At 48.2% G+C, this 22711-nt stretch overlaps 8 protein-coding genes across 8 annotated transcripts; 3 read left to right on the top strand and 5 right to left on the bottom strand.

Moving 5' to 3' along the window:
* Positions 1-141: 141 nt before the first annotated feature.
* On the bottom strand, positions 142-2904 carry F4812DRAFT_416848 (decarboxylating 6-phosphogluconate dehydrogenase). Its single transcript, XM_047933126.1, has 5 exons — positions 2439-2904; positions 2095-2127; positions 1477-2032; positions 964-1398; positions 142-894 (listed from the first exon to the last, which is right to left on the bottom strand). The coding sequence occupies exons 1-5, from the start codon at positions 2450-2452 to the stop codon at positions 454-456; spliced, it is 1479 nt and encodes a 492-aa protein (XP_047792584.1). The 5' UTR covers positions 2453-2904; the 3' UTR covers positions 142-453.
* Positions 2905-4846: 1942 nt separating this feature from the next.
* On the top strand, positions 4847-6356 carry F4812DRAFT_258879 (RNA-binding domain-containing protein). The gene has a single exon (XM_047930785.1). It carries the CDS (start codon positions 4936-4938, stop codon positions 6247-6249), a length of 1314 nt encoding a protein of 437 aa, XP_047792583.1. The 5' UTR covers positions 4847-4935; the 3' UTR covers positions 6250-6356.
* Positions 6357-7313: 957 nt separating this feature from the next.
* On the bottom strand, positions 7314-9313 carry F4812DRAFT_456271 (TPT-domain-containing protein; the record flags this gene model as incomplete). The annotated part of the gene is made up of 3 exons (XM_047936959.1): positions 7314-8167; positions 8238-8541; positions 8636-9313. The coding sequence occupies 3 exons, from the start codon at positions 9311-9313 to the stop codon at positions 7314-7316; spliced, it is 1836 nt and encodes a 611-aa protein (XP_047792582.1).
* Positions 9314-10342: 1029 nt separating this feature from the next.
* On the bottom strand, positions 10343-13074 carry F4812DRAFT_416831 (DAGAT-domain-containing protein). The gene has a single exon (XM_047933125.1). The coding sequence runs from the start codon at positions 12476-12478 to the stop codon at positions 11045-11047; it is 1434 nt and encodes a 477-aa protein (XP_047792581.1). The 5' UTR covers positions 12479-13074; the 3' UTR covers positions 10343-11044.
* Positions 13075-14014: 940 nt separating this feature from the next.
* Positions 14015-16191, bottom strand: F4812DRAFT_416826 (PLC-like phosphodiesterase). Its single transcript, XM_047933124.1, has one exon. The coding sequence runs from the start codon at positions 15771-15773 to the stop codon at positions 14364-14366; it is 1410 nt and encodes a 469-aa protein (XP_047792580.1). The 5' UTR covers positions 15774-16191; the 3' UTR covers positions 14015-14363.
* A 265-nt stretch (positions 16192-16456) lies between these two features.
* F4812DRAFT_258762 (uncharacterized protein) lies at positions 16457-18801 on the top strand. Its single transcript, XM_047930784.1, has 4 exons — positions 16457-16684; positions 16735-17668; positions 17724-18690; positions 18776-18801. Exons 1-3 carry the CDS (start codon positions 16556-16558, stop codon positions 18167-18169), a joined length of 1509 nt encoding a protein of 502 aa, XP_047792579.1. The 5' UTR covers positions 16457-16555; the 3' UTR covers positions 18170-18690; positions 18776-18801.
* Positions 18585-20344, top strand: F4812DRAFT_258571 (RNA-binding domain-containing protein). Its single transcript, XM_047930782.1, has 8 exons — positions 18585-18690; positions 18776-18862; positions 19101-19132; positions 19194-19228; positions 19286-19337; positions 19395-19461; positions 19520-19667; positions 19719-20344. The coding sequence occupies exons 1-8, from the start codon at positions 18652-18654 to the stop codon at positions 20153-20155; spliced, it is 897 nt and encodes a 298-aa protein (XP_047792578.1). The 5' UTR covers positions 18585-18651; the 3' UTR covers positions 20156-20344.
* F4812DRAFT_258722 (6-phosphogluconate dehydrogenase C-terminal domain-like protein) lies at positions 20319-22113 on the bottom strand. The gene is made up of 3 exons (XM_047930783.1): positions 21621-22113; positions 20391-21448; positions 20319-20339 (listed from the first exon to the last, which is right to left on the bottom strand). Exons 1-2 carry the CDS (start codon positions 21734-21736, stop codon positions 20533-20535), a joined length of 1032 nt encoding a protein of 343 aa, XP_047792577.1. The 5' UTR covers positions 21737-22113; the 3' UTR covers positions 20319-20339; positions 20391-20532.
* Between the last annotated feature and the right edge of the window lie 598 nt (positions 22114-22711).

Genomic DNA, 22711 nt, shown 5'->3' with positions numbered 1-22711 from the left:
GCTCGTGCAGCTGGTCGTGCATTCAACGTTGCCCGTACGAAGTACATGTACAATGTACATGGTACCTCATAAGCTACCTTAGGTAAGATTTAAAATCACGTGCATGCAATTAGGCAGGTACAGACAGCCTAACATTCTATCCTCATTTTCAATTGTACCTCCTATTCAGACAGTTGAGACAAGTTACTTATAGGGGCAACGTTAGGTAGTAGTTTAAAATGTTCAATTTTTCAAGCACTTCGGCACTATCGTGTTATTTGGCATTAATTCGGTACTTATTTTCATTCTTCTAAGTTTGGTCGGTTGACTGTATCACGTCATAGCTCATCTCGTGGCATGCTCGGGATTAAATCATTCCTTTTTCTTTTTCCATCTATTGAGAATGACCCTGCCTACGCGCCAAACCTACCATCGGTAAGTGCGCTCATATTCCTTCATATAAATACCATTGCTTTATGCCTGGTATGTGGAAGCCGACACGTTACCTCCCCGACCAGTCCAGTTAACGTGGATATATTGGCCTGCCGGGTACTTGTCGTTGGCGTACTCGGGCTTAACCTGGAAGGTGTGCGCTCCGAAGTAGTCACGCTGAGCCTGGAGAAGGTTGGCGGGTAGGTCCTTGGTGCGGTATCCGTCGAACCACGACAGCGCGGTAGAGAAGGCGGGGGTCGGGATTCCGAGAACGGCAGCCTTAGCAACGACATCTCTCCAGCCGGGCTGAGCCTTGTGGATGGCCTTGTTGAAGAAATCGTCGAAAAGCAAGTTCTCGAGATCAGGGTTGTTTCGGTAAGCCGCAGTAATGTCCTTCAAGAAGACAGAGCGGATAATGCAACCGCCTCGCCACATGAGAGCAATGGAAGGCTTGTTCAGCTTCCACTTATATTCCTTGGCAGCCTAACAACGGGTTGTGTCAGTCAGAAGTTTCTGCGCATTTGCAGACGAGACAATGGAAATATGACTTACCTCCTGCATCAACATGAAACCTTGAGCATACGAGATGATCTTAGAAGCGTATAGAGCCTGCTCGAGGTCGTCAAGGAATTGCTCCTTGTCACCCTCGAACTTAGATGTGCGACCGACGTATTGTAACTTGGTCGAAGCCTTAACTCGCTCGGCCTTGATGGAAGACAGGCAACGGGCAAGCACAGCCTCGGCAATCAGAGTAACGGGCATTCCAAGGTCGAGGGCGTTGATGGCAGTCCACTTGCCAGTACCCTTCTGACCAGCCTGGTCCAGAATCTTCTCAACCAGCGGTGTACCGTCGTCGTCGTTGAAGTACATGATGTCACGGGTAATTTCGATTAAGAAGGAGTCTAGTACGCCCTTGTTCCATTTGGCAAAGACGTCACCGATCTCCTTGTTGTTTAATCCGAGACCGCGCTTCATGATATCGTAGGCCTAGAGGAATTAGCTCAGCTGCATGGGAAGCGGGTGCCCTAACAAAATATAGAGCTAACAAAAATAAGGGCAACAAACCTCGCAAATCAGTTGCATGTCACCGTATTCGATACCATTGTGCACCATCTTGACGTAGTGACCGGCACCCTCGTCACCAACCCACTCACAGCATGCCTCGTTGTCGCTCTTGGCGGCAATGCTTTGGAAGATATCCTTGATGTAGGGCCAGGCCTCCTCGTTACCACCCGGCATCAAGGAAGGGCCGTATCGGGCACCTTCCTCACCACCGGAGACACCGGAACCGACGAATCGGATACCCTTGGTAGCGAGGTATTTAGTTCGTCGGTTCGAGTCGGGGAAGTGAGAGTTGCCGCCATCAATGATGACATCTCCCTTCTCAAGGAGAGGGAGCAGAGTCTCGATCCAGTCGTCGACAGCCTTGCCAGCTTGTACCAGCAGCATGACACGGCGGGGTTTCTTTAGCTTGGAAATGAACTCCTCGTTGGAGTGAGCGCCGACAATAGGCTTGCCCTTCGCTTCGTTTGCTAAGAACGCATCTACCTTGGAGACGGTTCGGTTATAGGCGCAGACAGTGAAGCCGTGGTCGGCCATGTTCAGAATCAAGTTCTGACCCCTATGACGGATGAATATCTATAGAGCTTATTGAGGGATTTGGGAGGGGTAAGATTAACGTACATGACGGCCAAGCCAATGAGGCCCAAATCAGCGCTTTTGAAATGATTAGCATGGCTTCAATTGGAGCAATTTACGAGGAATTCGTTAGGAATGATATGAGGAAAGAAGCTCGCCTTGGGCCTCTTAAAGAACTGGTTATATTGGTAAGACGAGCCCTAGAGGGCCCGAAGAGCTATTTCAGTTACATGGGTCGCGAAGGCCATCAATTCTTTTGTGTTGGGTAGGAAGAAGGACGGGAATCGGCGGGATGATGATTTCGATGGCGGGGTAAAGAGAAAATCATCATCGTCGCCAGGGTAAGAGAGAGCAAGGTAAGAGGTTTATAGGGACTGGACTTGACTTACACGGCACCAGACATGATTGCAGCGATGTTGGTAGCTCAATGGTAGAAGATGCGAGGGTATTTGCTAAAGCAAGAATATGGAAAGCGAAAATATAGAAGAATCAATTGTAAACTACGGAGCGCGGGAAGAAGGTTACTTTTCTATGATGGAGTTGGGTTAGGGAAAAAGTGGGTTAAAGAAAGTGGATGGTGGATTTGTGATGATGGAGGGGTAAAGAAAATGGGGGGGCCTAAGGAAGAAAAAAAAAGATAGGAGGGTACCTCTTTGGTGTACTTTTTACCTCTTTCCATCTATACATACCTCAGTTAGGTACTATGTACATGTCACCTTTAATCCTCTCTAACTTACCTACCTCTATCTTACATGGAACTCGCCTATAAAATCTGTCTCAGCTAACTACCCTGGTAGGTTAAGCTTGGAGGTGACAGGACAGGTATGTACCTAATACCTTGACTTCAATGCATCCCCCATCAATCAAAGAACTTCCGGAAGGCACGGGGTCTTCCAATTACTAAAGGACCCCTTCTTTTCCCACTATTCGTTGCGTCGCATATACCTACCTAGGTACATAAGGCAGGTAGTTTCTCACTCGCCTATCACCGATCGCGGATCGTGAGAATAGGTACCCTTGGAATTACTTACATGTACCTAATTGTACGAAATGCGTTGTCCATTCGCAACCTTAGGTATTATATTACTGATACTTACCGATTTGTTACAACAGCATACAGCATGATAGTATAGGTATCTAACAGATAATTAAAAACATGCCACTTTGTTCTTCTCTAACGTAGGAGACGCCTCGTGTCTATCTTGGTTGATTCAGATCCCCCATCAGTCCTTAACGCCGTTTCGTAATCCCACCGGCGGACGGAATGCTTGGTCATAGACGAGCTTGGATCCACATCGGGTTTTATTCGAACTATGCGAGGTACGAAATGGCAGGATGTCCAATAACAGGCTAGGCCAACAATATAGATAGGTAGCTACTTGTTGAGCTATGTTCGGGTTAAACCATCTATCAGGCTGAACTCTCGGTCCAACAAGGTTGAGGACTTTACTGGTAACTATCTGTCAGTCTGTCCTCGAATAGTCAGTCTATCATCAGCTAAGATATATAATTGTAACCTCTTAGGTATTATAATGCTTAGCAACCAAATGCCTACCTGTAACTCATATATAAAAGAACAGCTTGCTGACCCTTTCATTGTGAGACGATCACGATGTTGAAACACGGGGGTACAAGAGAGCATTAAACCCACAATCACTTATAACAAACAATGCTCCCCTTCGTGGAGAACTCAAGCAACAATTCCAAGAACCGATTTGATGTATGTTGATTCATGCTGTTCTTTACATGCCACCCCAACCTGTGGTACATAGTACATAGTAATTGCGGCGGAACACCGCTTTGTCGATTCAGCTAGGATGGACGCTAGATCCCACTCATCACTGCGAGGCTACTACAACAAAATGTCTCATGGGGATGGGGAAGAACCGGGCAATAAATTAATGGCCTTGGGCCAATCAGGAGAATCCAACTTCTCGGCCCTTTACTCGGGTTGGCGGCCCTCTGGATTATTATGCTTAGCGGGCCTTTATCAGGTGAAATGGCCATCTTGGCAAGTCAAGGAATCTGACCGAAAGTTGAGAGATAACGTAGGAGGGAATATGGCTGTACTGCTGATGACGGATGACGAAATAGATAAAATAGAAAAGGCTTTTAAAAAGCAATAGCGTCTCTCTAGATGCTAGCCGTCAAGAAGAGTTGAATTACATGCCTACCAGGTAAGTACATACCTAACATTCTTTAATCGTTTCCTTCAAAACCCAAATGTCATTGATATCGTTGATCGCTAACATGTAGGAACGGACGTTAAGAGTAAGTTAGTATTGGTTGAACAAACATTACAGGTGAAAGTTAAAGGAATTATTATTGCCATTATTAAAAGTCGCAATTATTCAACTTTCTATCTGTTGGGATTTGGTGTAAGTGGATATGGGCGTTCCAGTCACGTGATTGCATATGCTAGGTACATGTACATCAATGTACATATGTACCTATGTGTCTATGTATAGAACAGCGGCGCACCGCCATAATTCGATCATGCGCCACAGATCAAAGAAAACTTCAACATTTTGGATCAGGGAATCCATACTTGGAATTTAGCTACCTAACACACCATAGAATCTCGTCGATAGAATCGCCTTCACCAGTGTCACCGCATCACCATCACATCCGCACGCGTACCACATTTCACATCCTTCATAATAAGACCGCGCATGTAATTATTTTCAATTACCGACAGTGTACATAATACATTTCAAAGTCACTATTACCAGAGCAGAGAGCGGTAAAAGGCTCCAAGCAGGCAAGAGAAGAAGAAGAAGAGGAAGAAAAACAAAGAGTCTCTAGGTTTATATATATCCCTGGACTCATAGGTACGTGCTGCACCCGGAAAAAAAACCACCATTGGGGCGCACAGCAAAATTCATCATGTCCTATCCGCCTCCTCCAGGCTCCAGCAATTCCTCGCTTCCCCCGCGCCCGCCTCCCTCGCGCGTCTCCGGCTTCAAGCCCGCCTTCTCTTCCCCCGCCAACACCCCGAGCCCCGGCGCCCGAGCCCCCGGCCCCTACGCGCCCCCCGCCTACTCCAGCGCCCCGACGTACGCCGGCGCTCCCGCTACCACCACCACCACTACCGCCGCCCCTTCAAGAAGCCAGTATGGTTCCTCGTACCAGCCCTACGGCTCCGTGACCAGAGCCTACCAACAACCAGCAGCAGCAGCAGCAGCGAACCCGTACTCGTACCCAGGAGGGCACCACCAGCAGCAGGCCTACCAGACGGGCTACTACGGCGCGCCGCAGACCGCCGCCGCCTCAGCTAATGTTGCTGCTGCTGCCGGCGCGACATCCTACGCCGCGCCCCCCCAGATCCGCAACCCCTTCCCGGCCCCCAGCCAGGCGAGGCACGATGACTACGACCCGGACATGGCGGCGCAGATCGCGCAGTGGCAGAGCGCGTACGTGAAAGACCCGACCAAGGAAGGCGGTGCTGCTACTACTACTGCCGGCGGCGCGCCGGCGTCGGCAGGAGCGTCGGCGGCAGGATCGAGCGGTCGAGGTGGCTACGGCTACGGCTATGGCAACAGCGCGATGTCGACGAATACGAATACGGCGGCGACGACAACGATAACGACAACGTCGTACGCCGCGGAACCGAGCGCCGGCGCGGGCGCAGCTTCGAATGCTCCGGCGGCGAACGGGGAGAAGAAGAAGACGGTGATACGGTCGGGCGGCGGGCAGAAGTGGTCGGACGACACGCTGCTGGAGTGGGACCCGTCGCACCTGCGGCTCTTCGTGGGCAACCTGGCGGGGGAGACGACGGACGAGTCGCTGTACAAGGCGTTCTCGCAGTGGAAGTCGCTGCAGAAGGCGCGCGTGATCCGGGACAAGGTGACGTCCAAGTCGAAAGGGTACGGGTTCGTGTCCTTCAGCGACCCGGACGAGTTCTTCCAAGCCGCCAAGGAGATGAACGGCAAGTACATCCAGAGCCACCCGGTCGTCGTGCGCAAGAGCACCACCGAGATCAAGCCCACCGTCGTCAAGGACAGCAACCGCTGGAGCAAGAACGGGAAGAACAAGAACAAGAACAAAAATCGCGGTGGTAGCGGTAGTGGTGGCGGAGGAGGTGGTGGTCACGGCTCAGGCAAGCGCGACGACGGCTACGAACCTCATCTCGGCCCCGTGCCGACCGGCGTTCACAAGCCTGGTCAGAAGACGAAGGGCGGTCTGAAGTTGTTGGGCTGAGTTGCGGGAGGAAGGGAGGGATGCATGAATATGCATATGCATATATTACCTACCTATATACCCTACTAGTGTTTCACCATCCTGCATTGCAATTGCGTCTGCCTGTTACTATTACGCTCGGCTTGCTTTAGATTTGTTCTTCTTCTTCTTTTTTTTTTAATAGTATGAGGGCGTTGGAGAGAGACGCGCAGACTTGATTAGAAAGACTTGCGTCTATCTAGATACCACGGAAGCATATACTATACTAATCAAACAAGATGGAATACTAAACACTAAACCAAATCCAAAACGTGGGCGCCGTACATCGTGATATGTTTTGATAATGACATTGACTCTTGGTTCAATTTTCATGCTGTGCCAATCTCCTATTGACGCCATCCAAAATTCCATACCGTGCGGTCAAGTCCTCTCTCTCCTCTTTTAATCCAACAAACAAACAAAAAACTTATTTCTACACGATCTACAATCCACTTAACAAGTATTTGGACCTAGATAGGTTAGGTACCTAGGTAGGTGGGCAGCAAGATCTATCGATCTTCTCTATATTTGCAATTGGGGTATCTTGCTAATACGTCTGTCTGCCTGCTCATTCTCACTTGTTCGATTTGATCCGGCCTTGAACTTTTACACTAGGCCCCCTCCTCTCTCTCCCCCCCCCTTCATATTTCCCTCCTCCTACTCCTACTATTCGCTTCAAGTTGTCAAATATGCAGATCCGCTCACTTCTGTGTAAAACTGATCAACCAGCTAGGTAATCTGATCGCTTCTACCTTACATGGTAGATATATTAATGCTTTGGGCTTGCTCCCTTTTACCCAAAGCCCCCAGCCCCCCCCTCTTAACTACTCCCGCCAATGCAATATTTGGCCTTATATTTGTTTTTCCGGCGACTCTGGTTCACTCGTCCCATTGGCCGTTCTGGCGTGCGTGCAGGTTATGCTGTTGAACTGCCGCAACTGGCCATGCTGAATCTCACATAGATGTACAAGTTGCGCCACAAAATTCCTATGCTTCTATACTGACAATGAACCACCTTTTTACAAATGAAACCTGGTGTGCGGCAATCAATTTTCCCGGGTGCGTTCTGTACGGTGAGGCTCCGTCGAATTGGAGGGTCCTGCTTTCGAGATCACATCACTGTCGGCTGGCAGCAGATTGTCCTCGATACCGCTCGCGTCTTCGTGAGCTAGAAGTCCTGTCTCTTCCTCGTCGGAATCGCTTCCGCGCTCAAACTCGCTCGACGAACCCGATTGTGCCTGCTGGTAACCGCGATTGTGTGCTTCCATACGCGCATCGTTGCGCATCTTTGACAACTTGATCCAATTATATGCGCCAATAGCACAAATAGTAACAACAAGACCTGAGATGTTAATGGGCGTAAGTTTATCGTCGAAAACCAATGCTGCCGCCGAAATAGTGACAACTTCTTTAAAGATACCGGCAATGGAAAGCGTGACGACGCTGCTTCGCTGCAGCAGAGCAAATTCGCTAGCGGTCATCAAGAAAGCGATCGTTCCCGGGAAGAGGAGGATAAGGGGGGTCCTGAGAGGGCCCCATTCATTGGCTAGCACCTTTAGCCCCTCTATCAGTTCGAAGAAACCTTCCACCGGTACGGCGATTACAATCAATGTGAGGAACATGACTGGCGCAAGGAAAAAGATGCTGGAGAACGGGTTTGACGTGGCGGGGTTTCGGAGTAAAAGGATCTGCGTCAGACCCCAACGGAAGCCAGAGAAGAAGGCAGCAGATATTACGAGAATGAAGCCCCCAAGTTGGAATTCAACCTCTCCTGCCACCATCATTACCACACCGGCTGTCATGGTTGCGATGATGCTAACTAACTTCCAAGTAGGGGTTTCGAGGCGGAAAGCGAAGGCGAAAAGTAATACGAATGCTAGGGAAGAAGATTTACACATAGCTAGAGACAAGTTAGCTTCCAGATTATGTTTTTTCTTTTTTCTTCACAAGAGATACAAGTTATGACCTACTGTAAAATGTAAGGGTTATGAATTTTAGGGACGTGTTTCCAAGTCCAATATCTAAACCGGTCGCCGCGCCGCACGGTCCTATTCTCGTCAAATAGAATAATTTGGTCATAATAGGCCTCTCAGGTTCGGACTCGTGTCTCGATCGGCCCAGGTCGGAATTATGTTGGCCGTTATGAGGTCGTAATGAAGGTATGAAATATAATACTAAACTCGCAAGAGAAAACTGCACGAGCATATGCGTAGCTGTGGTAAATAATGGGAAAGCAAAATTAAGCTGGCCCGAATCAAACATCCATTTGTTGTACTGTAATTCAGAGGAGTTCTGTTAGCAAACCCTTTGCATCCTGAGTATATTCCAAAGATTCCATGGGAGACAATAATGACAATATTTGACTTACTAAAGAGATCGAAAGCGAAAATAGATACCAAAGCCCAATTAAAATAGCGTTGATAGCCAACTTCTTAAACACATCCTGATCTGCCTCTTTTCGCTCCTCATCCGTGATCTTGTCCCGTGCGATCCTCTGGTCTAATCTCGTATTGCGCCGTCGCTTAGCTTGTTTCCTCCTCCTATCCTTCTTTGTAAGACCTGTCTCCTCGTCATCATGCAAGTCTTCTTCAGATAAGCTGTCGTCTTCCCTGCTGTCCGACCTTGACGCGTCCCGACGTTGATCCTCTTCGGATATTTTGCCTTCTAGATCCCCTGGACTCTTAACGCTGGTAGAGCGTGGGCGTGGAGTTCGCGGATTGGAGGGCTGAGGAATGTTAGGGTTGGCGTTTAGGGTACTTCGGCGGCGACGATGGCCTTGAGGAGCTACGGGATCCATCTCTATATCCTCGTGGTGACGGCCGGTAGAGTTGGAAGAAGTATGGTGGTTAGCACCATCAGACGACCAATCTATCTTAAAGCTAGTGGTAGCGGATGATGCTGACGAGGGATTGGAGAAGTCAGGGTTCGCGGAATTGGGGACGAGTACGCTTTTAATTGATAGGGTGGCGGGATGAGACGGTGAAGGATGAGGAGATAGGCGTCTTTGGGAAGGATAATTATTGGACAAAGGAAAAGAAGAAGACATATTTTTTTTATGTGGATGTGAATAATAATAATAAGTCAGTGTATGGCAGAGAACTTTCGAAAAAGTGATACACGCAGATTAGAGCCCAGATTAGAGCCTTGATTAGACTCAGATACCTAAACCGGATAGACAAAAAAAAGCAGCATGTAACCTGCAAGCATAATTGTTCAGAACCCCCCTAGAACGCCTGGAAAGGACCCCTAGCCTCATTAAGCTAACCGTAATGCTACCTAGCGTCGGCCAACTCTGGCTATTTGGGCGCATAAAAACCATAAAACCATAAAACTCGAATTGAATCCGAAAGTAAGTCTACCCCTTTTCTTAACTTTAGGTAGCTGTCTAACTAGTAGCCTAGGTACCTGAAAATTAGGGGACCTAGCGACTCAAAACAAACACCTAAACGAAGGAGTAACCCGTAAGTTCCGCCCAGTCGGTGCTGTGATTGAAGCAGGTCCTGGAGCCCCTTGGGATGAACTAGCGATTCCGAACTACCTAAAATTGGATCCGTCATACGGATTGTGCACATTGTTTAGATGCCATTGGCATTGGATTGATGTTTTAGCTTCAGGGCATAAATTGTGGGGATCTCTTTTATTGTACAAGAGGTATGGAATTGTACAATTCTTTGTGCATTGTACGAAGTACACTAAGTTTGTATACCTCGCGACGTACTACCTAAAAGAGCTATTGAAGGTTGAAATTATCTCATACTCTTTTCTCCCTCGTGACCCCATAAACCCATACATACATCACATGTATCAATCAATTTCCTCCTCCCCTTAATGCCAAGTTGGAACGCCAAGTAAACAACGCGAAAAAGTGGAAAAAAATAATGATTTTTACGAAAAAGTTTGTATTCGCTAAGACCCTTGCAATCGACTCTCCACTGACGGAAATAATACGGAGAACATTGACAGCTTTTCCCAGCTGTTCAGCTGTTAGAGCTGTACTGTACTATGTTAGGTAACATTCACGCTAACACTAGCAGGTGGTTTAGGTATGCACGGGTGTTGTGGATGTGGAGCAAATCCGGGGTTTATGTAAACCGGTAGTTAAACCTTTTCCCAAATCCACCCGCGATCTTGATCTCATTCACGCTTTAACATTAACTACCAGGTAGGTATATTAACCTACTAACTTAGTGTAGTGTAACATTGAACATCGCGATGTTCGTGCACATCTTTTCTTTTTCTCCCCTTATGACGTTCTTCTTCCCAACTCGAAATTGTGACTTCCTCCCCCTCTTACATAATTGTCATACATAGGATCCAGCCTTTATATGTAAAACTATCTAATGTATTACTACACTAGTAAAATATCTTGTATACCTAGGTAAGTACCTATCTTACATCGTAAGGCAATGCGAACACATTTTATTAAGGAGTAGGCTATTAAATCGGGTAGCCTTCTCATAGTCAAACCTGCCAACCTGCCAACATAGCATGCAACGTAGGATAACTGTTCTTAGTCTCTTCACCCTGCAAAGAACCATACCGTTTTACTCTAAGTAATTTAGTTGTATGTAGAATTACACTTCAACTACCTGCTCCGTGTACCGAAAGCGAGTCTTTCAACAAATGATAATTGTCCTTCTTCCGCCTTCCTGGATTTTAACAGACCTATGCGCCTGTGTTTAACCATACATGGTAATACAAAAGGAGCTAAAGAGAAAAAAAAGAGAAAGAAAAAAAGGAAAAAGCAAAGCCCTATGGAAGCACGATACGACAGGTTTTAGGATAATATTTGCATCTCTTCTTTCCTGTCGGAAGCAAACTGGTCCTTGTATTGGTCCCACAGCTTCTCCAGCTCGGTAACATAAAGATCGTGTAGTCGGTCGACCTCCGCCTGGTCCACAACGGGCGACTGTGTGACTTTGATCGGGGCACCGACCACCACGTTCAATGGACGGCGATACGGCATCAAGCCTACATCGTAATTAAAGATACCGCGCCCGTGTAAAAATGGCAAGGTGAATTTCCACACCTTGAGAACAAACATCTGGAAGTTGTGTACGAGCGGGTGTTCCTTGGGATGTAGTTGGTCGTAGAGGTTGTTTTCGCCAAACGCGAGCACGGGCACCAGGTCTGCGCCGGTTCTGATGGCAATCCTGACGAAGCCCTTGCGTTCCTTCAAGATCAATCGCATGAGGCCTGGTTGTGCTTCGAGAGACTCTCGGGCGCCGCCTATAACGATAGTGACAGCGCGGCCCATACCTTCTCCATTTGGCCCACCTTTTGTCAAGATGTTGACAATGGACTCCTTCGAGACTGATCGTAGTCCTGAAGTTAATATGTACTCACGATACAAGGGAATACGGAAGTTTGAATCCAATGTCAGTAAACTGTTCGTGATGCCAGGAAACTTCTCAGAAAATCCCAAAGCGTCAGTACCAAAAGCCGCCCAAGCGCCATGGGAGATGATACCGTGAGGATGGTAGCCGAAGATATACTTCCGAGTGGGTGGTAGCTCGTGAGTTTTGTGAAGTTTGGCCGGGAAGTAGCCCGCGAAGAGGTGCCATATGTAGCTTTTGCGGAACCATTCGGATCGGTATCTCAACGATCCATCCGTGGCAGCCTTCGAGGTCAGCACGTACACAAGATATATGAGTAGTATTGGCCAGGCAAATGGATTAGCGCACAGCGCGAAAAAGACAGAAGCGGTCAGGGCGATGCCCATGCAGTGAATGAGTACAACAAGTGTCTGCATTCTGCGCTTCCATGGAACATTCCACGGAGCCCACCGGATGCCTCCGTTGGCACTCGGTCTAGGGGGTGGATGGATTTCATCCATTGTTAAATCATCCAACTCTGGGTACGAATCATCGTCGTCTTGCGTGTTAGGACCGCACTTATACGGTACAACATCTATGTCTTGCCCTTTCAACCCAGATTTAAGGGCAGAGGCATAACTGGCTCCGTCTGTCTTATCACCGTCGGCCGTAGTTTCTAAGCCATTAACAGGGGTTTCGCAGCCTTCAGTAGAATAAGCACTCCTATCGGTACCTGAAGAACCGTATTTCTCCCCAGACTCATCCCTATCGTTGGATTGTGCATCGTCTTCGCCATTGAGAATCGGCGGGTCGAGCTTGTTCGGCTCGGCTCCCGAGGTGCCATTCGTACCAGCACCCTGGTTGGTTGGCTTTTCTTTCTTGGAAGTGCTATCCATCTTAGAAACCTCTCTTCTCTTAGGATCCTTACGTCCGGAGACCTGCTGCGGGGAGCTCGCTTGGTGAGCGAGAGCTCTGGGAATATGAAATGCGCTAGGACTCGGACCAGGCAGGACAGCCCGAGCGGCGCTAAGCGTATCTTTATACGAAGAACCGGTATTGCCCAGAGGGGATGAATGAGGGGTATTGTCGCCGGTTACACGGGATGTGTGGACTTTGCCGAATGTAGTTCTGGTCGTGCGAGGTGAAGTACGAGGAGCGGGAAAGCTAGCGCAGTCGTGGATCGGCTAAGGGAAACGAAATATCGATTAATATATTTATTTCTCTTCCTAGTATCCCGCAGTAGGGACAAACATACAATGTTTGATGAACCAGAAGTCCTTCTAGGTTTCCGTTCTTTATTAGATACAGATTTAATATCGTGCGTAGGGCCGTTCGAGGGGTTGTTGTTTTCGGTATCTGGTTTAGAATCAGAATCAGATACATGAGATTGATCTTGATGGCGCCTCTGCCCCAGGCGCGGCAGCTTGGAGCCGCGAGGACTGTTGAGAGGCTCCTGAGGCCGAGGGGTTTCAGGCTTGCCGACTGTCATGACTGGTGAAATATATATAGGTAGGTAGGTAGGTAGGTAATGTCCGAGTTACTGCCCCCGTCGTGAATTAAGCTCTAGATAAAACATACCTGTGCGGACAAGTAGAAAGAACAGCAATGTCGGTTTGCGTATCGTCACTCTACAGTCAAAGCCTATTCCTTACTGTGAGTTTGATTTAAACTTTTCCCTAAGGGACTTCGTCTCCGTTCGCCAGCAAGATTAGGTTTCGGTCGTCTTATGATGGCGCAAAGTCTATTGTGTTCGGGAGGTGGTCGTCTCAATGAATATCTAGTGCGTACCTACCTTAGGTACATAAATAAGCTGGTAGGTAGGTAAGTACCTAGGTAGGTAGTTGGTATGCTACACACACAAAAAAAGAGCCTCGGCAGCCTCGGGACGTGGTGTGTGCGACAGTAATGCGACGAGGTTTGATGATAATACGAAAACGGGCCGAGCTTAGAATTCGATATCCGCCATGATAGAGGTTCCGGAAAAGAACATCGGTGGCCTCTTCAGCACGATAAAATCTTGGCGTCAAAAAACGAAGTACCTACTATGTAAGACGCAGTTCAACTGAAAACGGGGGACCAACTCGACCCAGTGCAGTGGGAGAGCTGAATGGTTTGTGCGAATTACGGCAGGTTACGGCAGTAGCTGTAGGGGCTGTAGGTAATTTTAGTTACAGTGGGGCTTACCTAGTAGCTTAGTGCAATAAACCGTACATGTAGCCTGGTTGGTTGGCTGGCTGGTCTAGCTCATACCTGTTATAAGTATCAGTATGACGTATCCCGCTAGCATGTGCAAAAAAAGCATTGGTCGGGACCCCCGAAAGAGTTCTTTACGGCTGTAACACGGCAGAAATTAATAAAAAGCAAACAGGATATCACAAGCTTCCGTATTGCCGTCTTCTCTCAGTAATTACCTAGGTTACCTAGATAGGTACCTTACTATACTTGCTATATCTTGGTAGGTAGCTCTTAGTTTATTCCACTTAATAAGGTAAACGATTCAAATTTCATATTGCCTTCCACTCATTAAATGTTAAAGGGTTTAGTATATAGCATGACCCGCATTTTAACATCCATAACCGAGATATTGGTGATTCGAGTAATCGTTACCTAAGTCTTAGGTATTCCATCTTATACTTACCTAGGAGGTATTTATGGTATATAGTATTTCTAGTATTTCTACCTAACGTGTAAACCGTGTTTCCAAAACAAGTCTAAGTAGGTACCTAAGGTAATTATAAACCTTTAGGAAAGCAACCAAAGGGTATAGTTCAAGTCAAAGAGTTATTGCTTTAACTGCAATCTTGCGTTCCAACCGACAATGCATCTTATGAGGTCCCAGTCGCCGTCTTGTCCAACCCAATCCGTAACAACCACTCCGGTGCTCCCATCACCCACCTTTAAGCCTTTCGGCCCCTTGCCATCCGCCCCGTGCCGTATGCATAGGTACTCGATGATGGCCGGGTTTGCTTTGGCCGCAATCTTCTCCGGCCAGCAGTTAGCGTTAAAGAAATTGCTAGCGCTTAAGAAATTCACAAAGAAAGGCTGGACAGGTCCGTTCTCCTTGTAACCTTCACGTCCCGGGAGGGCGCAAAATGGTTCGGCCGCACGTTCAAGATGCTTTCGTGCGAACTCGATCTTCTTCTGAATGTTGTGGCTCTGGTCGACTTCGTAGAAGTCTTGTATACGGGCAATACCACTTCCCAGTAGACCATCCTCACAATTGTCTGGCCAGACGCTCCCATCGAGTCCCCAACCTCGACCATCCCATTCGCCATTAAGGCTTGGGTCGTTCTGGTGTCGCCTCAGCAGCACGATTTTACCCCGTACTTCGCCGATCTTTGGAATCCGCGGTTCGGTGTACCATCGTTTCCCATCTCCGTAGAAGCGATCCTTGAGGATCTTGGATAGCTGCTGATCGGTGCCTTTACCGGTGCCTTCGCGCTTCACGCTCATGATAAGGGTCTCGGACGGATTGGCGTCTAGGAACGAGTAAATAACATCGAGCATATCCTTAAAATACTTGTTTCCCGTGAGCGAGATGGGGAACGCGCTATGCACGAGGGTCAGTTCCGAAGAGTCCGTGCTAACGTTTACACGGATATCGAAAAATCGGACGCCGTTGTCCAGTTGCTCGCGCACATTAACCGCTTGGCATCGGACTGAAGGCAGTGCGAGGTGGCATGTCGGACTGTTATGTGTACCCGGTATAGACAAAGCCGATAAGGGATATTCGTCCCGCAGCTCGTGCATCCAACTGGAGAGGTTGGCGGAACTGAAGATGGCAAGACAACTGCCGGCCTGCACGTAGATAGCAGTATATTCGTTGGGAGCACCATCCAGTTTCGTCATGACTGTGCTACGATGCGAAGCACTCGGCACATCTACTTGATATCGGTGACCCCCAGACTCGAAAGTCAAGCGAATGACTTCTCGGCCGGGGTCAGCCGCGCGAACATCCGTAACGCAGGTTTCAAAGCATCCGATGGGAATGGAGACATCACGGCGGTCCTTAGCTTCGCCCTGGATGCGAACATTAGGCGCAACAGATGAAGAGCTAAAAATACCGGTGAGCCTGCTCGTGATATTACCGACAGGAGTATGACGTCCGGATGAAGGCTGCCCTTCAAACCGCTCCACGAGCTTAAGCTCTAGCGGAGTGATTGTGAGGTTACGGATAGTTAAGTCCGCCATTGGATTAAAAAGTTGTATTAAGCTGTAGTTTAGTATTAATAGGATTCTAGGGAAATAGTTGTAGAGCTAGATAGTACAGCTAAATAGGATGCGCCAACGCCGTTGAGGCGCTTCAAAGACTTATGTAGGATCATCACTCAAGCAGCTAATGAGCGTCAGTTCCGTAGGCAAAGGTCTTAGGCGCAGTGTAAGGGGAACAACGGCCAGCCACGACTGAATTTTAGATTTTAATTGGATGATTGGCAGTGGGGATCTCGTAACAATCGCAGCTGAAGTTTATTCTTTTTCGTCTGTTTTCTTCCTTTTTTTTCTCCCTCCCCTGGTGCTATGTAATGTAAAAAGCAGCGCCACAAAGTACCACGAATTTGAGTCTTTGAAATAGACGTTCGTGGTAACGTTGAACATTTCTCATTTTAACACAAAAAATGCAACACCCCGAAATAGCATATAAGATTTCTCGAGTTATTTATTCGTCGTCATATAGTTATAATTTATCAATTGATGTTATGATTCTATTCTATTTATATTTCGAGAGCCTAACCTGATGAGTTGTGATCTCATAAGAGGTATTACATTGTACAAGCCACATTTCATCATCAAGGTACCTGAATTAGATATGATTGGTCAATGCAAAGCTCCCAGGGACCTGTCCGGCCTGTACATACCTAGGTGCTATGTAATGTATTGTAATTGTGCAACCACTCAACCTGACCTACCTGCAGTTTTCCCACATCAACAAAGAAGACCATCAAGAGCAATGATCTAATAAGAGTACCAACATAATGCGACCTCGTATATTTAACTACCGTTTTATAAGTGGCAGGTACCATTGTTTACATAAACGAAACTATGGAAGTCACCTTGGTACAGCTGAAAAAATCAGTCTTGCCTTATCAACGAAAGTCCCCAAAGTCAGTTTGATATATCATACAATTCTAGGGTTTTGCTAACCCAAACACAGCCAACTGTTATAAATGAATTAAGCAAGCATTCTGCAAACTCGTCAAAGTCACTTGCGAAAATACAGAATGTAGAAAACTCAGGGTATGGGGCAGCTATTTTTGCGTCCCGCGACTTCGCAACCTGGTTAGAAGACGAGAGTTTCGTATCTGGTGTACTTGAGAGTCTCTTTAAAGGGAAGACCACCGGACAGGACAATTCAGCTCCCATCAATGTTTTATGTGCAGTGACAGACGCACTTACTCCAAAACGACTGTTCAGCGAGCCTCAGACAGGTCTTTCAATATTGTATGGCTCGGCGGACGGCATCCTCCCTGGTCTATGGTCTGCCGAGGATTCCGAATCAAATATTAGCCAAGATAGAGAATCTTCCGTGTCATTCCTATCGAACCCTTTACCTAGGGATACCAGGCCGCTTGAGATCACACTGCCACTAGCAAATACGATTTTCCAGAATGGGAGACGATCTACCTTATTTGCAAGCAGGTGGCAACGTGACCACGGCGGTTCTATATTGCGTACGATGATACACGAGAAAAAATCCCAAAGAATATGTCTTCGTGCTATTTCGGGGGATCATATTAACCCCATTCTTCCATTGTTGCCATTAACTCCTCCTCGGAAGATTATTGCTGGATTGGGCAATATCGTTCGACAGGTCGAAGTCAATGGTACTGCAACGCCAGCATCTAAAGAACTAGAAGCTATAATACCGAAGGTCTTTGACAAGAGGTCCGAACGGGATGCATCTTATTCACCCGGGCCTATCGGTGTATGGTGTTGGGTCATACCGCCAGACGTCGTAGAAAAGAGGAACCTCCTTGACCTAAAAGTCTTTGAGCCTGGGTCATCTCAGTCCGAAGCAGAGCTGTCACTTGAGGTTATGAATGTGTTTTCTGAGCTACTGTCTTCGGGGTGTCGACTACACAAGATCCGTACGTGGTAGACTACTTAAGTCAGAAGATAAGAATCAAGCTAACGAATGTATAGTCAGTGGCGGAGGAGGTTGGGGCGCCAAACAAGGACTACTCTCACTCGACCAAGAAATAAGCTATTCGCTGCCGGATCAGGACGATATCGAGCTGTTCATAAGAGCATTCCAGGAACGCAACAACCCCAACTCATCAGAAGGTCTTGTGAGACCGGGCTCATATCTTATGTTTTGCATCGAACCACATTGGCCGAAGAACGAAATAGGGCTAAGCCGGGAGATCTCACCAACAACGACTATTGGCGTGGTTCAAAATAGTGACCAAGAGCTCGATTCGGCTGAGCTGTCGGATAAAGTCGATGTTATCGACGGTCATTTTGGAGTAGCATCGAAGACCGGCCTTTTCTTGAAGGCTACTAATCTGGCTCATGTGAGCCAAGCTACCGAGCAGCCTCATGCATTCACTACGAAAGTCGACCTCCCACGGGCTTCTTTTATCTTGTAGTAAACAGACTGTCCTAATAAGCCAAAGAAAGCCCTACGGTTATTTAACATGGAGATGAAGAAACGGATAATAAGTGCCTTAGGTACCTAGTTTAGACCTTGACAAGTCGTAACTAATACTGTTTCACATAACTAAGGTTAGGTAGGTTAGGTTAGGTACCTGGTATGCAGCTTGAGAGACCGAGTATTGCTTTACCCCTATTTGGCGGTGACGCACAGTATCCATACAGTGCTAGGTACACGTGGCCGTTTATTTCCCAAGTCGGCTAGAAAAGCGCAGTTTATCCATCTTAGCTCCTTATTTATCGGCAAGAAAATAACGTCAAGGCACTTGGCGCTAGGAGGTACCTAGGTAGTAGCACCCTAAGTAGCACCTTCGCAGGTACTTAAGTACCTAAGTACCTAACCTACATACTTATTGTAAAGCCGCGTCGATTTATTGCTGACGTCTACCCAAACATCCATTTTTGCAATAACGTTAGAATGGATCGAAGTCTTGACGAGATCGTTGCTGAATCTCAGGTACGAATGGGAATTGATGTCATTGTCTAAAACAATAACATTATTAAATTTTCCACGATGAATAACCCGCTAACTTCAAGCGCAGCAAAGAAAACGAGGCTCCAGACCTCGCCGAGGTGGTGGAAGCCGGCCTCGAGAGCGCGACTCTTATCCCCGCGACGGCGTAAGAAAGGTAGGTAATAAAATACATCAAACACTTCCAGATGAAATAATATATAGAAAGCTAATTGTTATTACCATCATCGTTTTACTGCAGGTGGATTCTTCTTCCTCTCCCTTCTCGACCACCTCCATACCTCGAGCCCTTCCGCAATGCAATCGACTTGCGCTCGATGCCCACGGTCTTCGATCGGTGATGGTATATTCGTTCAGTGACAGCAGCTAACTAGCAATCTCGTTCTACGAGACAGTCAACCAGAGATGATTCGAGAAACTTAGATTCGTACGTACACCGCTCAATCAAGTTTTTGTATATAAGCGACAAGCACTAACAGACATTGCAGAGAGTGGGTTCACGACAAATTTGATGACCCCAGCTGTAAGTTGAGCTTTCGACACCAAAGTGCTATGCCATCGTAGCTAACGATTTCCTTAGCTCGAAATCGCCCGCGACACCCGAGACGACGACCTTCTCCAGACCGACTTCAGTCCGTGTAACTAACCCCTTACATTCGAATAAGCAATAGGCTAACATCAATGGGCAGGGAGACTCGTGGGACCAAGGTCAAAGTAGAGAATTTGCACTACGAGCTCACGGAGGACGACCTCGATGTAAGGGAAATAATGTGGCTATAGTTCATAGGCAGGACGTTAGTTAACGCAGCTTCAGGGATTGTTCAACAAGATCGGACCAGTAATCAAACTGGAACTGTTGTACGACCGTGCTGGACGTTCCGAGGGCACAGCATTCGTCACCTACGAGAATCGCGACGACGCGATGGAAGCGATTAAACAATATGACAATGCCAATGCCAAGGGTAAGAGGAAAACTTACCGTAGTAGAGTTATCAATTACTAATTCTTTACAGGTCAGCCCATTCGCTTGTCGATTGTGTCATCAGCACCTCGACGTAACCCCTTCGACACTGCGCATATGCCGGGTCGGTCATTGGCCGAGCGTATCACCCGCCCGCGCTCTCTCTCGCCCAGACGGTACTCGGAGAGAGACCGGGGCGTAGATCGCTATGTTCCAGGAGGTGGCAGTCGATCCCGTAGCCCTCCTCGTCGACGCGGTGGCAGACGGCCTGGAGCTCGACACGAAGGACGAGATGGGCGAGAAGGACGTGAGGGGCGTGAAGGTGGCGGTACACCAAATGGGCGAGAGCGCGTTGGCCGAAATGGCCGACCTAAAAAGACCCAGGAGGAGCTCGACGCCGAGATGGCAGACTACTTCAACCCGGGCGGCAATAACGAGGCGGCTCCAGCGGCTGAGAGGGCTGGCGACGACGTGGACATGATCGAATGATCGGCTCCCAAAGGGACATTCCTTATACTTGTATTATGCTACGGATTATTCTAACCGGCTAGAGAAATAAGACTGCTTTTCGTTTCGGCTGCTTGTATGATGATGCATCGAATCGTCGTGATTTCGTCTTTTGTTTATATTTAGTGGTCTTGTAGAGCTTTCTCGTTGTATCTACCTACCTTACCTAGTATCACTTAACTTTCCTCTCTTGAAAACGGGGGTCTTACTTACCTACCTAGTACATCTGGAAACAGATCCTGCTCTAAGTTGTAATACAATAAATAACAATCCGTAGATTCTATCAAGCATAAAGGTACCTTAGGTTACCTAATGTTGGGTAGTCTTTCCGAAAAACCTCCCCCCTTTTAATCAATCAATCAGTCATTCTTCTTCCTCTTCGTCCGCAACCCCTCCGCCACCGCATCCGCCACATCCTCCACCGTGGTGCCCCTGACCCGCTTCCCGACCTTCTCCCGCCCGAGCACGGTATCGTCCGCGACGAGCCGATACGTCTTGGCGGCGCCGACGAAGGTGTCCGGGTCGAACCCGCCCTCCTCCGCCAGCGTGCACGCGACCTCCTCCATCTCGCCCGCCCAGCGGTACGCCTTGGGCGCCATGCCCACGACCCCGCGCTCCGCGAGCTCCAGGTGCCGCGGCAGCACCGCCCCCAGCTCCGCCCGCAGCTCCCCGAGCACCCCGAGCCGCGCCGCCGTCGCGAACGACTGCACCGCGATCGCCGTCAGCCCCTTGCTCAGGCCCCCGAAGCACATCTTCAGCCCGCTCGCCGCGCCGATCGCGCCCGATATGTGCCGCGCGTTGAGGGTGGCTGCGAGGCGCGGCCCGAAGACTGGGATGGCGGAGAGTTGGTGAGGGCCTGAGGTGGGGATGTGGGGGAGCGACCATTGGGTACTACTTCCTGTTGCGTCTGCGCCTGCATCTACAGGTTTAGGTTTAGGGGGGCCGCCGAGGATGCTCCCGTCTACGAAGCGCACGGGGGCGGGGACGGGGGCGGGGAGACCGTCCTCCCGGCTGTCGAAGAGCGCGGCTATGCGCTTCACGGTCGACGGCGAGACGGCGTTCAGGTCGGCGAAGTACAGCGGGGTATTATTATTGTTATTATTATCATCGTTGTCCCGGCCGGAGATGGAGAGGGCGTCTGCGATGCGCTGCGCGGTGGCGACGGCGTCGCGGGGAGGGACGACGGAGAGGATCACGGCGCATTGCCGGACGAGGGCTTCGTCGGAGTCGAGGAGCTCGACTTGTGCGCTCTTGGCGCGCTCGAGGGTGTCGTTGCTGTTGCTGGTGTTAGTAACGAGGCCGCTTTTAATGAGGCCATACAACATGTGGTATGGGAAAGAGGGGGAGGAGGAAGAGGAAGAGGAAAGGAAGAGGGGAATAGATGCGATATGAATATCAAGACGGTTACAAGGTAAGCTAGGAAGTACCTATTGGTGAGCTGACTGACCTTCGACCATTGGCATTGGTCGCGACGGAAAATCCGTTGGCGACGAGCAGCTTAGCGATGCCGACGCCCATGTCCCCGATCGAGATTATGCCGATCTTAGCCAACGGAGCAGCCATTTTCGGATTGCGATGCAGCTAACAGGCAAAGGAGATGTGACTTAAAACCAACTGATATTTCTTTCTCAAAGAATCACGAAGTACCCTAGGTAGTCTTTTCGCAATACTGCTGTTAGTCTCCTACAAGGTATGTTACCTGAATAATGTGTATCTATGCCTATGTTGGTGCGATAGGTAGCGAGCCTCGCATATGAATGTATGTTAGTAGCTCGCGCCATTGTCTTCGCATTTCGCCCAATGAGCTTGGAGAATACGTATTTCTCTATATTATAATAAATTGCGTGAACGTTGGCGGGTGGCTGCATTAGGCACGTTCCAATGCCGGCAAATGACGTCCAGCTTAAGTTTAGGTACGTTTGGGGGTAGTATTGACTTGGAAAATATAACGTAGATGCCCCTGAAATATACCTCTAAGAGGTATGTATTACCTTGATGTTGTTATATGAGGTAAGTAGGTAGTTAATAGTTGGAACTTGTTATTGTTTATCAGCTTGTGTGGTTTGAGGTAATGCTCTTTGTAAATTCTACATTGAGCATTTATTTTTAATGACAAGATAACATTTTAGACGAGTGTAGTTTATATAGCTTTTTTGGAATGTCGTCTTTATCCCGACTCAAAGCAACGATACCTAATTGCCTCTACTATGTATACATGCAGAGTCTATCCAACCGTAACAATTCCCATATTCGGTAATCCTTGCTAAGTAGCATGTCGGGTTTAGAGGGAAGGTAGCTTAGCTGCCTAGGTAGCCATATGGTAATGACATCGTTCAATCTATCCGAATGGAGAATGGACTTCGTCTTCAATTACACCGGCTCGGCCTATCCGCATATCATTCTTGCCGCAACCACCAAAAAACCTTATTGTGCGGAAGGGTTTTCAGATGTACCTTGGTTGTCTAGAATAGTGACCTAGCCGAATAAAGTATTCAAGTCATCATGACAGCGCCATTTTTTACAGATCAAGGTTTCAAC

The sequence above is a fragment of the Daldinia caldariorum genome (assembly GCF_022478825.1).
Source record: "Daldinia caldariorum strain CBS 122874 unplaced genomic scaffold F4812scaffold_3, whole genome shotgun sequence".
NCBI lineage: Eukaryota > Fungi > Ascomycota > Sordariomycetes > Xylariales > Hypoxylaceae > Daldinia > Daldinia caldariorum.
Note: the sequence above shows the minus strand (reverse complement) of the source record. Positions and strands in the feature narration are given on the sequence as shown.

Coding starts and splice junctions, on each gene's coding strand:
- F4812DRAFT_416848 (XM_047933126.1), bottom strand. Junction 2,033..2,094: donor CTCATTGGCTTGGCCGTCAT/GTACGTTAATCT, acceptor CATCCGTCATAG/GGGTCAGAACTTGATTCTGA. Junction 1,399..1,476: donor ACATGCAACTGATTTGCGAG/GTTTGTTGCCCT, acceptor TAATTCCTCTAG/GCCTACGATATCATGAAGCG.
- F4812DRAFT_258879 (XM_047930785.1), top strand. CDS start 4,936: ATGTCCTATCCGCCTCCTCCAGGCTCCAGCAATTCCTCGCTTCCCCCG.
- F4812DRAFT_416831 (XM_047933125.1), bottom strand. CDS start 12,478: ATGGATAGCACTTCCAAGAAAGAAAAGCCAACCAACCAGGGTGCTGGT.
- F4812DRAFT_416826 (XM_047933124.1), bottom strand. CDS start 15,773: ATGGCGGACTTAACTATCCGTAACCTCACAATCACTCCGCTAGAGCTT.
- F4812DRAFT_258762 (XM_047930784.1), top strand. CDS start 16,556: ATGCGACCTCGTATATTTAACTACCGTTTTATAAGTGGCAGGTACCAT. Junction 16,685..16,734: donor TATCAACGAAAGTCCCCAAA/GTCAGTTTGATA, acceptor ACCCAAACACAG/CCAACTGTTATAAATGAATT. Junction 17,669..17,723: donor GTGTCGACTACACAAGATCC/GTACGTGGTAGA, acceptor ACGAATGTATAG/TCAGTGGCGGAGGAGGTTGG.
- F4812DRAFT_258571 (XM_047930782.1), top strand. CDS start 18,652: ATGGATCGAAGTCTTGACGAGATCGTTGCTGAATCTCAG. Junction 18,863..19,100: donor CCCGCGACGGCGTAAGAAAG/GTAGGTAATAAA, acceptor TCTACGAGACAG/TCAACCAGAGATGATTCGAG. Junction 19,338..19,394: donor CCTTCTCCAGACCGACTTCA/GTCCGTGTAACT, acceptor ATCAATGGGCAG/GGAGACTCGTGGGACCAAGG.
- F4812DRAFT_258722 (XM_047930783.1), bottom strand. CDS start 21,736: ATGGCTGCTCCGTTGGCTAAGATCGGCATAATCTCGATCGGGGACATG. Junction 21,449..21,620: donor ACCAATGCCAATGGTCGAAG/GTCAGTCAGCTC, acceptor CACCAGCAACAG/CAACGACACCCTCGAGCGCG.